Source organism: Camelina sativa, chromosome 1 (assembly GCF_000633955.1).
Source record: "Camelina sativa cultivar DH55 chromosome 1, Cs, whole genome shotgun sequence".
In the NCBI taxonomy this organism is placed as follows: Eukaryota; Viridiplantae; Streptophyta; class Magnoliopsida; order Brassicales; family Brassicaceae; genus Camelina; species Camelina sativa.
Window position 1 is genome coordinate 7,704,786 of NC_025685.1, and position 16,642 is coordinate 7,721,427.

At 35.2% G+C, this 16,642-nt stretch overlaps 2 protein-coding genes across 2 annotated transcripts; both read right to left on the reverse strand.

Annotated features, from left to right (window-relative positions):
- On the reverse strand, positions 11 to 10,747 carry LOC104782268 (kinesin-like protein KIN-12C). Its single transcript, XM_010507154.2, has 34 exons — positions 9,987 to 10,747; positions 9,740 to 9,895; positions 9,532 to 9,615; positions 9,322 to 9,441; positions 9,130 to 9,243; positions 8,922 to 9,014; positions 8,680 to 8,840; positions 8,534 to 8,608; positions 8,119 to 8,206; positions 7,978 to 8,036; positions 7,831 to 7,894; positions 7,684 to 7,749; positions 7,423 to 7,584; positions 7,248 to 7,352; positions 6,885 to 7,120; positions 6,735 to 6,804; positions 6,610 to 6,663; positions 6,463 to 6,521; positions 6,056 to 6,122; positions 5,925 to 5,975; positions 4,465 to 5,788; positions 4,248 to 4,324; positions 2,874 to 4,157; positions 2,673 to 2,780; positions 2,425 to 2,582; positions 2,273 to 2,333; positions 2,085 to 2,159; positions 1,540 to 1,779; positions 1,301 to 1,399; positions 1,139 to 1,213; positions 987 to 1,045; positions 786 to 897; positions 595 to 690; positions 11 to 508 (listed from the first exon to the last, which is right to left on the reverse strand). Exons 1-34 carry the CDS (start codon positions 10,512 to 10,514, stop codon positions 341 to 343), a joined length of 6,348 nt encoding a protein of 2,115 aa, XP_010505456.1. The 5' UTR covers positions 10,515 to 10,747; the 3' UTR covers positions 11 to 340.
- LOC104782287 lies at positions 11,190 to 12,505 on the reverse strand. Its single transcript, XM_010507173.2, has 3 exons — positions 11,968 to 12,505; positions 11,563 to 11,859; positions 11,190 to 11,343 (listed from the first exon to the last, which is right to left on the reverse strand). The coding sequence occupies exons 1-3, from the start codon at positions 12,473 to 12,475 to the stop codon at positions 11,243 to 11,245; spliced, it is 906 nt and encodes a 301-aa protein (XP_010505475.1). The 5' UTR covers positions 12,476 to 12,505; the 3' UTR covers positions 11,190 to 11,242.

Here is a 16,642-nt window from a genome sequence, read left to right on the forward strand (position 1 = left end):
GAAGGAGAAAGAAAGAAAAGAGAATCTCTTCCTTTATAGAAATATAAACATATAATACAACAACGACAACAGGCCAATTGCAGCGACATGTTATATATACACAACAATTCCAACTTAACACACACAAAATTAAAGAAAACATTCCAAGAACGTAATTCCATCAAGCTACTGGAAGTGGAACGATCAAGCCATACAAAACACTCTACAATCTGATTTGCTTTGTCGCAGTTTCAGAACCTGTGCGTTGTTCAGATTGCTGGACTAGCTTCATAGGTTTGAACCGTGCGATATATACTCTCAAGAACAAGCCAAGGGGAAGAGAAGCTTTGAGAACATTTACTTACCGATATCTTGTACTGGAGCTCTGTCCTTGAGTTCTTGTAGATGGGTGGTTATTGCTCGTTTTCCGATACTTTGCCAATTCGTTATTTGCATGGGAAAGAAGCTTCTGAGCGTTTTCCAGTCTCTTGGTATAATCAGTATCAGCAAGGTTGAACGACACTGTATCCTGTTCCATAAAACGAGATTCAGAATCTTAGAATCAACCGTTGAGTTCTTCGCAATTATTCTTTGGTTTGGTTCCGTTATACGTACCTTTGTTGTCTGTGGAGCACGATGGTTACTGGCCCGTGCATCGTGGATTGTTCTATCAAGTTCAGCTAACTTCTTCAGCAAATTGCTCTTGTCATTCTGCAAACGGAAGATAGAAAGAATCAGTGAATTAAGGAAAACACATAAAATAAATAGAGCTGGTGGTGAGAGTACTAGAAGAAACTCCTGCTTACCTTGAGCATTTCGTTTTGCATATAAAGCAACTGAACTCGCTCTTGTAGTTGGTCCAAAGATATCTGTGTCGCAAGAACATCTGTATCTTTCTTGTTCAACTCTGACATGCAACTGTCCACAAAAAGCAGGAACATTCCGAGAGAAAATTAGCACTTTGGTTCGTGATATAACAGTTCTAGTATCAGTAGAACAGGCCTAACCTTTCTCTTTCCTTAAGAAGAGAATCAATATGTCTCTTCAGGTTGATGATTTCTTGCTCCTGAAATTAAAAGAGAAGAAAAAAGTATCAATAACAAAATTGAAAACCAATTAATAATGTAAGTAGATGCCATTAAGCATATAGCATCATCACCTTGGAGAGGATCTCTTCAGCCTGTTTCTGAGCCTCTTCAACCACTCTTTGGAGATGGTGCTGGTCAATCAAGTCCTGAAACATCCCAACAGAGAAACCGATACATTTAGAAAAGGTGCATATGAAGTCTTTTGAAGATGGCTTATAATCTGATATACTTACAGCATAGCTGGTTATGTCCATTTTCACACCAAGTAAATCCCGAATAACATCATGAGTCATGCTATCAGCTGCAGCTATCCTCGTGTTCAATGTGCAAACCTGTTCCAGCAAGAAAATATTCACTGAGTCTCTTTAAACCGAATCAAGGTTAATAGAAACTAATCTGCTGGCAACACGTTCATTTAAAAATCTGTGAGCACTCCAGATGAAAAGAACAATCAAATGAAGGTAGCCTGAACCTCTTTCTGTTTAACAGCTAGCAATGACTCCAATTCTTCAGCACGAACCCTTGCCATGGCCAATTCCTGATCCTTCTCCAGTTTCATCTGTTGTACCATCCCAACTATACATCTAAAGGGTGAACTTGAACCTCTACTCTTTATAGAGCTTTTATCAGTTTTATGTGATATGGTCTCAGCAGCTGACGAACTTGAGTCCTCTAGTTTGTAGTCTCGAATCATAACCTCCAAAGTCTTATACTGTTGAGATTAGAAACAAAGAAACTATATGAGCTACAAATTAAGGAAAATAACCCTTCCAGGTTCTTATCGAAATATACGCCATTGTTATCAAATTTTGCCTCCTTCAGATCACCACAATAGAAATCAGAAATAATTACAATTCTTGACTTGATATTTTTTAAATCATGACATGATTTTTAGCAAGAACGCCAACAGAGACACAAATATGCGCAAAATGTGTAGCATGGAAACAGTACTTTGCTGGTGCTAGATTATTTAACAATCACAGTGCCGAGTACTGCTTAAGTCTACAAATCTAATACCTTCTCTTGGTAAGCAGATGCTTGGGCCTCAGAATGCAGTAAAATTTCGGAGATATACTCTTTTAGCTGTTTAATCTGTAAGTGAGGAAAGACAAGGTAGAAGTAAATAAACAAACAATAATCATTTTCGCAAATATCAGGAAATTACATGGAGAAATTAAGCCGGGCATTCCAATAATATAACACACCTCTTTGGTTTTCTCGGCTACTTCCTTCTGAATGACTTGTATCTGACTCTGCTCTGTCGACCTAAAACACATTTATTTTTACCAAATTTAGTCTTCGCCAAGAAAGATATACAAGAGAAACAAATATCTTGAGTAGGATTAGGTTGGCTGACCTTATGTGGCTCTTATATTCCTCTATGCATTCATTGGTTTTTACCACACCAGTGAAGTTTTCAAATCTAAACAATCTCTGTCTGAGAGCTTGCAGCTCTGTCTCTAACAAATCTTGGGTGGTACGGTGCCTTTTAACTTCCTCATCCATATCAGACACCTGGAAGCCAAAATAGCTCACATATAAGTAAGTATAAGAGTTCATGCAATACCTTTAAGATATAGAGAATGACAAACAAAGAACACTAACCCGTCTTTCTAATATATTTATCGTACGCTCAAGTTCTTCAACAGAAATTTCTAGAATCTTGACCTCCTCTTCCTTTTGTTCAGTATATATTTTACTTGCTTCAGATTCCTACACAAGAACAAGTTTTAATTCTTGTTAACCCTTCAATTGTGCTAAGGATCAAATGATTCATCTAGAAACAAAAGGCTCCAAGTTACATACCTGACGAGCCTCTACCGCAATTGCTTCTTTTTCATCAGCTATAGCATAGGCCAACTCAAGCTTATTATTTAACGAACATATTTCCTCAACAAGCTGATCTTTCTCATCACAGGTTTTTTCCAAATTTGCTTCAATGGACTTGACCGCAGAAAGCAATTGCTTCTCTGCTGTAGTAGTCAAGTGAAGGATTTCTTTTTCCAACCTTCTGACAAGATCCTTTTGTTCGTCCATTCCCTCCTCAGCTGCAACCTTTTCCGTACAGAGATCACTAACGAGGACCCTTAACTCATCATTCTGCTCCGCAAGAATTTGTATCCTCTCTTTGGCCTGCTCTAGATCTGACTTTAAGTCAATGGAGCAACTTTCAAGATTCTCGTTACGAACAAAAAGATCATGAACTTGAATTGCTTTCAGCTCCAGCTCTAGCTGTACTTTGCATAATGCGTCAAACAGCTCATCCATTTCATTCTTGATATCTCTTTTGTTTGATGCTGATTCCTGAAGTAGCTTCAAATCAAAAAGCAAGCCTTCGCACAAAGCCTCTTTTCTCTCAAGCTCCTTTTTCAGATACAAGTTCTCATATAATAGGCTCTCATGTGACTGAACATTATTTTCTAAACATGTAACGATCTCTGCTCTGTTTTGCTTTCCAGTGACTTCATCTTCAGCATTATACCCAATGGCATTAATTTTCACTGACTGATGATTTTCTTGGCCTGAAAGGTGGGGAGTGATAACCTGTTTTCTCTGATCCAAAATTTGATCGATCAGTTTCCCAATGTGGCATTGGTATGTTGCATACATGGTGAACTCTCTCTCCATGGTTTCAGATACAGTCTGTTCAAGCGATGGTCTTGAGTTGGAAATCAATTGGAGAAGATCTTTTCCAGCTAAAAGGACATCGGAAAACAAAGCCTCTAATGTTTCTTCTACTCCTCTTTTCGTTTCCAGAAAATATTCTTCAAGCAAAGACACTGAATTTTCCATGTCCGCCAAAGTGGAGTGTGTTTGATTTAGCAAGATTTGATTTTCTTCTTCACATGCGGATAGTGTAGACTTTACCAGTTCAAGATCATCCATCAGAGTTTTTTCCTTAACTATTAGCTCTCCATGGGTTTGAATCCACATTTCTGTAACATGATTTGATTTTTCATTGGCCTTTACTAATTCACATAGTGTGAGATCAGCTTCTTTCATGGTAGCATTGACTTCCTCAAATCGATCGAAGAAACTTCTAACAGGATCCATTCTCTGCATAAGACCCATACATGCCTCGGAAGAAAGCTGCATAGATATAAGTTCAGAGGTTTACTTTGTTATTGACATGTAACCAATTTCTTTATATATCTTCACAAAGTGAAACGAAAAGCTTACCGGGTTACTGAATTTGCATTGCGTTCCTGCTTTCCCCATCATAATAGCCAATGGCTTTTCTACTGACTGCCTCCCCTCTGCATAAAACAAAATTTTAAGCTTCTTTCTCTAGAAGTCTACATATAAAATAAAACTGGTGGTCTAGTCATTCAAGATTTTACTCATTTCAGATCTTAAATGTAAAATGGTGAATAAGCGAAAACAAGCAAATGTATACCTCCACAGAAAACACTATGTGCAGAACCACTCTTAGCAATCAAAGCTGCTGATGTAGTCTTGTTGTTACTATCTTGAGCGTCAGATCCAGAACTTGAAACTCCTTGACATTTTACGTTCAGTGCACAATCACGTTGCCATTTACAGTTTGAAAAGTCAGAGCTTGATGTTGAAAGCTCATCACCCTTTGGATATGGATATGTTGCATCACTTAGATATCCATCCTTTGACAAACTAATATCAGCACCAGGAGAAGCAGAGATTAATGTACCACCATCTTTTACTGATTGATCTTGTACTATTTCCAGCATCTGGTGTTGATTTCTAGAATCAGAAAGCCATTTTGTAACAGCAAAAGCAGCTTCGGCATGTCGTTCTGTTTTCAGAACAGAATACTGCCTTGCTTTCAAGTTGCTCTTCCTGTCTATTTCATTATTCAAGTGGAAACCCTCTTCAGTGTTGGCAGAATTGCCACCTAGTTGAAATTCGTTGAGAGCAATTGTTGCGCCCTTTAAGGAATTCAGCTTCAAATTCATCACTGCTACTAATGTCCGTGCATCTTCCAAGCTTTTCTGTAGAAGTAAAATTGTTTCTTCCTTTTTTATACAACTTTTTGCAGCCTTCTCAACATAATCACCTATCCACGCATTCACTTGTGGAAACGAACAGATTATACTTTCAATCTGTCTAGAAGCATTTTTTATGGATTTAGACCCATCGACGATGAAATTTGTTAGTTCTAAGGTAGCCATTTCCCAGTCTTGGTTAAGTGCTCTTGTTTCTGCCTCTCTTGCAGTTATAGTATCTTTCATCGACTGGTTTTCCTCGGTCAAGTTACAGATTCTACTTTGAAATTCAGACTGGAGAGCAGTCACCTCTTCCTGCAACTCAAGAATGGTTCTGGCAGTTTCTGTCTCGACTTGCTCACGGACTACTTCAATGTCTTCTTGTTGAGATAATTGCGACTTATACTCTTTTTCGTATTGACAATTCAGTGTTCTGGCCTCCTCGAGGTCCTTCATTAATTTTCCTAACTTGAACTGCAAAATTGACCGGTCTATCCCCTCATCTGTCTTCTTCACTAGTGCATCTCTATTATTGACCATGCCACATAACTCCGTGTCATAACCTTCTATGCTGGGTACAACTTCACTTTCCATGTCATAACCTTCTATGCTGGATCTATTATTCTCCTCTAGCACATCATGCGGTTCATTTAGAAGCCTAACCCCTTTGCCATCAGGATTACCAATGTTGCTGCAGTTTTTACTCTCTGAAATAGCCACCTCCTCTTGGGTTTCACTTATAGTTGGCATGGTTTCTGCCTGTTTCAATGGAAAGAAAGGGCGGTAAACGATCTTCCCTATAAAGCAATTTTAAGTATGCAAACCAATTTTTAATACATGTAAGTAAAACTATTCAGACTATGATTCTTATGGTACAAATATTCACTCAACAAACCTGCTTATGAGCTTGATTAACCGGCTCAACTCCTCTGGTGGAAGACGCAACCTGCAAAAGGTACAACAAAGATAAACCACCAGCAAAGAAAATTTTATAACAATCATCTCACTGTCACTCTGAATTCTTACAAAGTTGGATTGTATATGATCGAAATTCAAGTATCTTCCAAGTCCTGCTTGTACTTCATCTAGTTCTCTGCATTGATTAGCAACACCAAAACATAAGAAACAGTACCATAGCAGGCTTCTTTTCCAATTTAATCAAACTTGAATAATGAAAAAGTTTCAGGTTCAACGTTAAAATATTAACAAACACAAGCCATAGCAGAATTAGGGTACAACAGGGTTATGGACGTATGTAGAAACATTCCAAGAATAGGATGATACTTTTAGATAATTATGCAACAGAGAACTCAAAAGTTATTTCATTCTACATCCCACCACATAACAGAAAAATGCAGCAGGGTAAATAATTTTCCATGCGATATCAAACCTTCACAAAAGATAATTAAATTTCATATAATTTTTTATATTACCTGATCAAATTAGAGTTCATGTTTCTGCAGTCTTCAAATTCCTTCTCCATTTCGTTCTCCTACAGCGTTATCAAAGTTCACGCATAAGAAACCAGCAACGACAGTTTCCAGGAAATAAAAATAACAAATAGTTTATTTTCCCCAAACCTTCATTGTGTGTTTAGAAAAGGAATCATCTTTTCCTTCAAGAACATCAAGAAGCTGCATGAGAAGTGAAAAAAGTTCAGCTTGATTTATTGCGTAAAGTCCATTTGGTAAAGGCATTCTCAAACCTGGTCACGTAGTCCCGTCACCTCAGCAAGCAATGCCTCTCGTTCCCCATGCTCATAAAATTGCTGATATCTGTAAAGAAAGTAAAAATCAGGGTATAGAACGTTTCAAAATAAGAAAGACTCTTCCAAAACAGTTAATAGGTGATTTACCGTTGTAGCTGCTCCCGGAGCTTGGTGTTCTCCAAGGCCGAACGTGTCAACTCTGGATTCTTGTCAATGCTATCGAGGAGAAGCTTGATCTCTCCTTTTAGAGTTTTATTTTCTTCAATGAGACACTCTTTTGTCATCAATGAACCAGACGTACAGAATTCCATCTCGCCAACATTTTCTTCCCTAAGATTAAGCATTATTTTAATGCGCTTGGCATCTTCTTCCATGTCTCTAACCTGTAATGAAGGGTCAAAATATAAGATGAACTAAGATGTAACCTATTTCGTTTGCATCATGAGATGTCTCTGTCTAGGATATATCCTTTCAAAATACGAAATTGAACTGTCTGTGTAACAAACTAACCAAGCAGTCTATACGCTCAATCTGAGCCTCGGACTTCTGAAGGGCAGATTCAGAAACCTTTTCCCTTCTGAGAGCACCAATCAAATTATCTTTCATATTTTTCACCTGTTATACAGTTTTCAAGCCAGTTCAGTATCATAGTCGCAAGATATCCACAAATTTGTTGCAAAAATACCTTTTTTCTCAGTGAATTGTGCACCTGACAGTGACACTTGTCTTGTCTTATTTCTCCTGCTACTTTAGATGTAACAGAGTATCTGGATTCTTCATGAGAAGATATGCAGTCTGAAAGAGCCCCACTTGAGTCATGGTTCTTCACAAGGGAAGACAGTTGGACCTGTTTGAATACATGAAAAGGTTTTGATATGACCTCACATGACTACGCATGAGACGTAGGAAAGTTTGCTGTTTGATGCAATTTGTCAATAATTGATACCTTTAACTTTCTTATTTCCTGTTGGAGTGCTGTAACATCCCCAGAGGCATCTTCATTGACTTTAGCCTGGAAAATCAGAGTGAAGCAGCCTTATATCAGGTCAAACTTTCATAGAAGAGATCGTAATCAATGAATATTTCTAACTACATTATTCTGGATTAGTTTTGCCCGTTGCGCGAACTTCAGCGTGCTGAGGGTTTCGTTTGTAGAGCTGCAATAAGACGATAACAATTAGAAATACACAAGACAATGTAAACCCATTATTATTAAACAAGAATGACTTTTGGTACAAACCAAAGAGATGGGCTGACATTAGCTATTATCATTGTTTTGGAGTTACCCCCTAGAGAATCCTGAAACCATATCTGTAAGTCAGTCCCCATGCAATTGCAACAGAGAAAAGAAATGAAGGATGTAGTACTCTAATAGTCATACCTGCAGTAAAAAGGTAAGTCGAGAATCTCTATAGGGAACATGTCTATGCTTCCCATGTGCCAAATCCACCAGAGACATTATCACTAAGCTAAATTGACAAATGAATGGAAAAGTATTAGTAGCTACAAAGATCGCTAAAGGTGTCAGAAGTTGTTGGCATCTTATCTTGTAATAAGATTGTCTAAAAGTTCATAATAAATTTTAAGTTGCCAAAGACCTAAAAGCCATTAAACTATCGCCATTCTTTCTTGCTTTGCATATATTCAGTTTCTTCACAAATTTTCTCCATCAAACATACACATATTATTTTGACCTGAGAGTTGAGACGCTTGGCAATGTACAACAGAAAACAGTTCATGACAATAAAAAGCATAGGGCAGACACTGACACGTAAACAGGTGTCTGTTATGATTACCCCAAAGTAGATAAGGATTTGTTAATATTTGCTGCTTCTTTTAGGCGATCACCTTCTGCACCTGAGCTTTTCTGCCTGTATATATATCAAAAATAATTTCAGCAGTCAAAGATGCAAAAGTAAACACAGTAAAAAGTACAAGCTACCTTTCAGAACCAGCCAGATCGACCAAGTTTAGTCTGGCAAATCTTGAATGAGTTAGAGAATCTCTCTCCCAGAGGCTCTCGATTGTACACGTGAAAACGCTGTGGGATCTGCTGCTTTCACTGTTCATACGGGTTGCAGCAATCTTCCGGTTAGTTGCTCCCTGAGCATAAGGAAAACATATCAAGTTAAATACTTGAACACTTAAAACTCTTAACAGAATGTTTGGGTATGGACGTCTTGCCTGTAGTAGAAGCTTTAGAACGTCATTAACAGTTCTCACATTATGTTCTACAAGATTTTCAACATATACTCCTTTTCCCAAGTCTTCTCTGAGCTAAAATATGGAATTCAAGGTTATGACCTATCCCAAAACAAAAACAAAAACAAAAACAAAAAGGCACCAGACTGATATATAATAACCAAGTGTAGGAGGAAAATAATTGAATTACTTGCAAATTGGTTGACGATGGTTCCAAGAGGTCGGTTATCTGCTCGTTATATATCTCAAGAAAAGAACATTTGCAACTAAATTTCAAGTTTTCATCTCTCCTTTCTTCTTCTTCCTGTTATAAAAGACCCTTTTTAGTACTGAAATATATATTGGCTTGAAGTGATTCGTCGAGAGTAAGTTAGGCAACTACCATTTTAATTCTTGAGAACAGATACTCAAAAATACGAGCAGTAACTCCGCAGTCTTCACCAAGGCTTCCCTCAACCTCAGATATCTCTCCCATCATAGTATAAGTCTTGCCACTACCAGTCTACATGAGAGGAAGTTAAGTTTCTTAATTTTGCACCATGGAAATTCTAACTAGCAGAAACATGAAACATATCATCATTTATGATCTCACCTGACCGTAGGCGAACACACAGCTATTGTAACCAGACAAGCAATTCTCCACCATGGGCAGTCCAGCAACGTGAAATAGCTTTTCCTGAAAATCAAGAGAACACGCATCCAGAACATTATAGGTAACTACATCACATACAAAAAGCCTCTGAAGCTAGCTATAATGTTCACTTTCAAGTGGAACTACATGAATTTGAGATGAAGCTTACCTGAGATATTGCCTCACTGGCAACATGGTCAAAGGTGAATCTGGTCTCTGGATGGCCTAACCAGAGCAATGTTTGTGGACTCTCCTGTTTCAAACACCTACCATGTCCTTGACTAGCCCTTTCCATTGTACTTAATGGCCTCAGCCTTATCAAAACCTACACCATATTAGAAGACCCCTAAGTTAGTAAGTTCCGAAAAAAAAAAAAAAACCTAATTGATCGAGAGTCTCCTCAACAATGCACCAACCTGCACATTGTGCTCTTTCCAAAACGAATGATCTTCATTGAGCTCAAAATGTGGAGTTGTTAACGCAAAGCTAACAGACTCAGCCATAGAAATCCCCCTTGGAATCCTCGCAAACGAGCTCGTTCCTCTTCCACCAAAAGACTGAACAACTCGTGCGCCGGTAGCACAACCCCCACCAAGAGAAACCCTAGCACCGTTCCTAGTGGGCGTACTCTGCGCAGAGTTAGGCTCCGACCGAGACTTCCGGCCAACAATCTTAGGGTTCGAATCATGCATACCACTCGCAATCCCAGCTCTACCTTCCGAAACATCGAATCTCTTCTCCGGACCCAGTGCTCGTTGATGCTGCGTTCTCGTGCTTTCCAATTTCTGAACCAAATCGAATTCGGATAGATGATTCGCCATCTGAAGCTGATTTGGATCTGGTATCGAATTAAGAGGAGCTCTTGACGGCGAAAACAGAGACAAGTTCGCGAACACGTTCTCTTCCGATTCCGGCATCTCGATTCTGGGAACGTTTCGAGACATGGTAGATCGAGAGGCACTAGCTTCGGCTCTCTTTCAGCATGCGGAAAGATTAAAGAAGACGATTCAAACTTCACACTCTGGAAGAAAGGAGCAACTTGTTCAGAAGCTTTGAGGACGAATTAAATTAATAATGTAAACTAACCCAGCGCTTTTTTTGAAGTTTCGAGAGCTGTTTGAGTCCCTTTCAATCTCTCTCTCTCTCTCTCTCTCTCAGTCTCAGATTTGAATTGGGGGGAGTGGATTTTCAAAATTAGAAACTTTAATTTTTCTGACGATGAACCCTTCTACTTCTTCGATAATACGAATATACCCTCTCATTATCTCCGTTTTCAAATTTGATGTTTATTAGTACTACTGTACAGTAACAGTAGTATGTTAACTTTTCCATCATTTGCATAATTAATAAAGTGTTCCAGATTCTTCATTCGACATCCTCATTCTAATTAGTCGTTAATTGTGACGTTTGAGATCCTAGTCAATAGCTGAACCTTTTGGTGTTTTACTAAATTTTGAATTCAATTAATAAAATTGGAAAAAAAATATGGTTTGTTAAATACAATTTATTGTGATGTACATGCGATTAATCTGTCGTTTACCATGATTACATGCAGATTATGTTACGAACTAATTTCTTTCAGCTGATATTAATTAAAAAAATGAAATGAAAGATGAATTTAATCCAAAAATAGTCCATATATTAATAAAATGAAAATTAATATATGAATATGTCACAGAATGGAATAAACAAAATACATGAACATGATCAAGAGAATTGTTGTATGATTTAAGTTGGTAGAAGTAAACCCTCCTTGATTAGTCATACCTCCACCTGAAATAGAACAAAAAAAAATACAATGTAACGTCTCAAAATCTAACATATTAAAAGAATCTAACAAACCAGTTCAATCTAACCAACGATTACTGCAGTCTAAACTACATCTAAGAAATGTATTGTTGTCTAATTAGGACTAAATTGATCACGAAAAATTATGCACTCTGTTTGAAATTAATAAATAAGTAAATAATGAGGGACTGAAACGGTAATTACCACATTCCCTCGTAGGGTTGTTGTTGTTGGAACCGGGACATTGGCAAAGAAAAATCTCCGTCTCCGCGTCGAAACCACAAGTGCCACCTGACTCCCGGCAACGGTCACAACCAATCTCCGGCACCGCGTACGAAAGCTCGATTCCATAGGACCAATCCAAAGGAGCCACGCCTCTCATTTTCCCGTTGTCAATCGCCGTGGTGTAATGCGAGCAGTCCAAGATGTTCATACTCATCACCCGCACCGTATCGTAGCTAGTGAAACAACAATACGGCGTTGTATGAACCGTACTATTACCTGAATACACACAGATTTCAAAATTTGGGGGAAAAAAATCGATACATTAATTCAAATCGTTCGAATTAGGGATTAATTAAGAGCAAATACCAAAAATTGAGTTCATACCAGAGGGTGTTGTAGTATTGAAGATGCGAAATGAGGTACAAGAGCTATAAAGCTCGTCGCAAGAGTGGCCGGCGGCATTAAAACAGAGATTCCGGTAACGATTATGAACCGGAGAGTCGTTGGAACAGTTGAGGAGCGCGAAAACGGTGTCGTACGAAGGTCTGATAAGAGCGTTCTGTATATCAGACATCTTGAAATCGTGGTGAGGCTGAAGAATCGAGCAAGTAGACATGGCCGGATCGAAGATTACCATAGTGTTCTTCTCGTAATCGATGCTCTGGACTTTGTAGCTTCCGGAAGGAGTGGTGAAATATAGATCGGTGGAGCAATTGAACATTGCTTTGAACTGAGGAGATCCGCAGCCGACGTCGATGCCGAACGGGTAATTTATTGGGATGTTGCCGCATAGTGTACGGCACGATGTTGATGCTGAGGTTGTTAATGGCGGAAATGTTAGGGTTGTGACTGTGTAGAGGAGGAAGGAGAAGAAGATGAAGAGCTTCCTCATTGTTGTTGTCTTCTCTACTTTGCTGAATTTTTTTTTCTCTTTCCCTTTCTTTTCTATCTAAAAAGGTTTATGGAAATTTGAATTTTAGATTTAATGAAACCTCGTTATGGTATAGTTTGTTAAATTATTATCCTAATAATAGTTTATGTATATATTTTTTTTTGGACAAAGAAATTTGGAATATTATCTTGAAATTGTTTTCTTTAACTTCCTTGTTTTGTGAGGTATTATTTCTTTTCAATTTTTTCTTTTAATTTGTTTGTCAAATAGTTAAAATTTGGATATATATATATATATATATATTGAAAAATACTGCTCCCTCAGTTTTTTTAATAGTTGATTGATCCTTTAGAATGGTAATTTTCATAGAAATTCTATGAATATTTCAGTTTTCAATGCATAATTAATTAGTTTTTAATTGTTTTTGACTTTTAATATTTTGCATATTATTTTATCATTGGTTAAAGAGTGTTTATATAATTAATAATTAATGTTTTAGTTTCAAAGAAAACAAAACTAATAAATAAATAATAACGGATAGATTACTTTTTTGTTATTTGAAAATAATACATGTTTGCCTCTCACATTTATGGATACGCTTAACTGAATTAATTATTATCCTATTACATGATACATATGTCTTACTTTATCTTTCTACCTTTTTCATCAACTGAATTCACTAACCAAAAAAAAACATTCAAAAGTAATGATACAACTCATATAGGTACCGTTAATTTCATTAGGGATAGAACGTACACTCTAAAATGAGAGACTTATAGAAAAAAAAAAAAAACCCAAAATCTATAAAAAAAAGTTCTCACATCAATATTCTCCACGGTATCAATTCATTTAAACTTGAAAATCACAATGTATTTGTTCTCGTTGTATATATATTCATAAAAAATAATTTAGCTGAGACTGCAGAGTGATAATGATATTTTAGCAATCAATCGGTGATTTGAACAAAAAAAAAAAAAAACAATCAATCGGTGGAATTTTTGAAATATTTTTTTAATTTTTTTATAGAATGGAGTCGTCTCTAACCAAATTTACGTCTAGGCCCGACGTATTGGAAGATTGGGACGGGCAACTTGGAGATGTTACCTTTTTTTTTGTGCAAATGGAGATGTTAGCTATATATAAGAGTAATTTCTATAAGAGTGTGTAATATATATATATATATATATATATATAACACAAAATTGGGTTGTGTTATTAAAGTTTTTCATAACTTTGATCAAAAAAAAAAAAAAAAAGTTGTTCCTAACTTGGATGATACAAAATTACTTGTTTATGTGTATGAGCAACTTGGAGATGTTAATTTCTATAAAGTAAATAAAAACAAAAAAAACAAAAAAAAAAGAATAAATATCAATCAACCTAAATACTAATTTGGGGTGTGTGTAAAAAATATTGGAAAACGTGTTATTAAAGTTGTTCATCACTTGGATTATAAATTTATAAGTTTGTTATGATGGTATCTATATTAACAGTTTTAGTTATTTAATTTTTTATTTACAACAATAACCCCTAAAGAAATTTCATAAATAACATTGGAGAGAAACTCAAATACTAAACTTTCTTAAATTGACTAACATTTGTTACATTTATTGCCATAAAATCTTAACAACATTTATACATTCCGATTTTTCCAAAAACAACTCTACCCATTAAAGTTTTAACTCATTAAATCTCCAAAACTATTTTATTGATGCTAGTTACTCTCAAATTTAAATGATATACCACAAATTTTCTATAACTAAAGTTTACAATCTCAATAATTATATTAACATTAATAAATTTCCTAAACTGAAAATCTAATCTATATATACATTTTTGAAGTACATTTTGGGTTCTACCCTTTTAATTTTGCTTATTTAAAATTTTAGTCCCTACAAAATTGCACTAAAAGCAAGAAGTAAAATATGGTAAATTGACAAAATCAATTTTTTTATAGAAACTAATTAATTCTACTTAAATTCCTTATTAATAGCAAATTTCTTTTCTATATATGTATTCCAAAATAAAAAAATAGAAAAATCAATCATTAAACTGTATACACTGAAAAATAAACAATCAATTAAATTAAATAATTATATATCAAACAAATAGTATTATTTTAAATAAATAAAACAGTTAATTATTTTGATTAAATATACATTATACAAACAGTTATAATTCATAATTTTAGTGTTTTTCATGATAAAATTAGAAATAATTTTAAGAATAATCGTATCACTAAATATAAAAAGATTAAAAATTAAAAATATATAATTTTATTACTAAAATAAATACCGCTAAAATCAAACATCATTATAAGTAAAATTAAATAATTGTCCCGTGGTATACCATAGGTTAAATCCTAGTACAATCTATAAGTGATTACGATTTCCATCCAAGTAAATGAGCATATATAACAAAATTACTAATTAACTTGTTGCCCTATTAGTATATTAAAACTTTTACACGACTTAAGGCTAGCCTACCTATAATGGTCATATTTGTGGCTATTTAAACAGCATGCATGCAAACACAATAACTCATAATTCATCTTAATTCTTAAAACACATACAACTTTACCAAAGAAATTAATAAGCTCTCCAGATTGAATATGTACGTTTTCGAAGTTATAGGTAATGAATAATAACACTCTTTGTCTTTTAATTCACTTTTTTTTTACATACAACAAATACGATTTATATTCAAGGTACTAATTCTTTCGCTATAACATTTTTTTTTTTTGCATGTTATATTGCAAAGGCAATTTCATTTCGATGGCCGTGTGTATCTTTNTACATTATACAAACAGTTATAATTCATAATTTTAGTGTTTTTCATGATAAAATTAGAAATAATTTTAAGAATAATCGTATCACTAAATATAAAAAGATTAAAAATTAAAAATATATAATTTTATTACTAAAATAAATACCGCTAAAATCAAACATCATTATAAGTAAAATTAAATAATTGTCCCGTGGTATACCATAGGTTAAATCCTAGTACAATCTATAAGTGATTACGATTTCCATCCAAGTAAATGAGCATATATAACAAAATTACTAATTAACTTGTTGCCCTATTAGTATATTAAAACTTTTACACGACTTAAGGCTAGCCTACCTATAATGGTCATATTTGTGGCTATTTAAACAGCATGCATGCAAACACAATAACTCATAATTCATCTTAATTCTTAAAACACATACAACTTTACCAAAGAAATTAATAAGCTCTCCAGATTGAATATGTACGTTTTCGAAGTTATAGGTAATGAATAATAACACTCTTTGTCTTTTAATTCACTTTTTTTTTACATACAACAAATACGATTTATATTCAAGGTACTAATTCTTTCGCTATAACATTTTTTTTTTTTGCATGTTATATTGCAAAGGCAATTTCATTTCGATGGCCGTGTGTATCTTTACCCAATGTGAGTCTTCTTTAATTTCCCTTTGTTAAATATTGTGCTTAGATCGACGAATTAATGAATGTGTAATATGTATTAATATAATAAATAGGTGGACGACAATGAATGAGTTAACTGAAAAGATTAGGAAAAATGAGAATTACGAACCGTATCTTGTGACTTTGGCGTGCATGAACGTGTTGTGGGCAATTGACGCGGCTCATCAGGGGAACATATTGAAGCTTGTGATCAATATCCTCCGAGCGGCACTTCACGTCGTTTACTTGATGGTTGTTTTCGATGGAGAACACCGTACTAAACAAGTAAGTAATTTTTACGTACCCAATTTTATTTTTATTATAACTATTATCAATATATAATTATATATGCATTCCATATGCAGGTGATCGTGAATGATAGCAACCTAAGTATCAAGATGATTGGACTAATAATTTTTCCTAGCTACGCTGGGATGGGGGATTTGGCCAGTACAAGGAGCCTTGCTCAATCATCAGTCTCTTCATTTTTCCGTTTCCAATGGCAAGCGATTTACCCAATATTACATGCGGTAAGAAAAAATGCAGAATTTATAATCATTTTTTTTAATTTTAATTTTAGAAATGTATGTACACAATTGTTAATTTTGGTTGAATTCAATCAAATTGGAGCTGTCAAAACAAAAAGTGTAAAAAAGATAGTACTACATATGATCGTCTATTTTATTTGTTATATTTTACATATGTTTTGCTTAACTT

Bases quoted from the DNA above. Each gene is read 5' to 3' on its own strand.
- LOC104782268 (XM_010507154.2), bottom strand. From the start codon at position 10,514: ATGTCTCGAAACGTTCCCAGAATCGAGATGCCGGAATCGGAAGAGAAC. The intron at 8,037-8,118 runs GTATGACTATTA...ATATGGTTTCAG, and splicing joins GACTTACCTTTTTACTGCAG to GATTCTCTAGGGGGTAACTC. The intron at 691-785 runs GTAAGCAGGAGT...TTCCGTTTGCAG, and splicing joins TGCAAAACGAAATGCTCAAG to AATGACAAGAGCAATTTGCT.
- LOC104782287 (XM_010507173.2), bottom strand. From the start codon at position 12,475: ATGAGGAAGCTCTTCATCTTCTTCTCCTTCCTCCTCTACACAGTCACA. The intron at 11,860-11,967 runs GTATGAACTCAA...GTGTGTATTCAG, and splicing joins CAATACTACAACACCCTCTG to GTAATAGTACGGTTCATACA. The intron at 11,344-11,562 runs GTAATTACCGTT...GTTCTATTTCAG, and splicing joins CAACCCTACGAGGGAATGTG to GTGGAGGTATGACTAATCAA.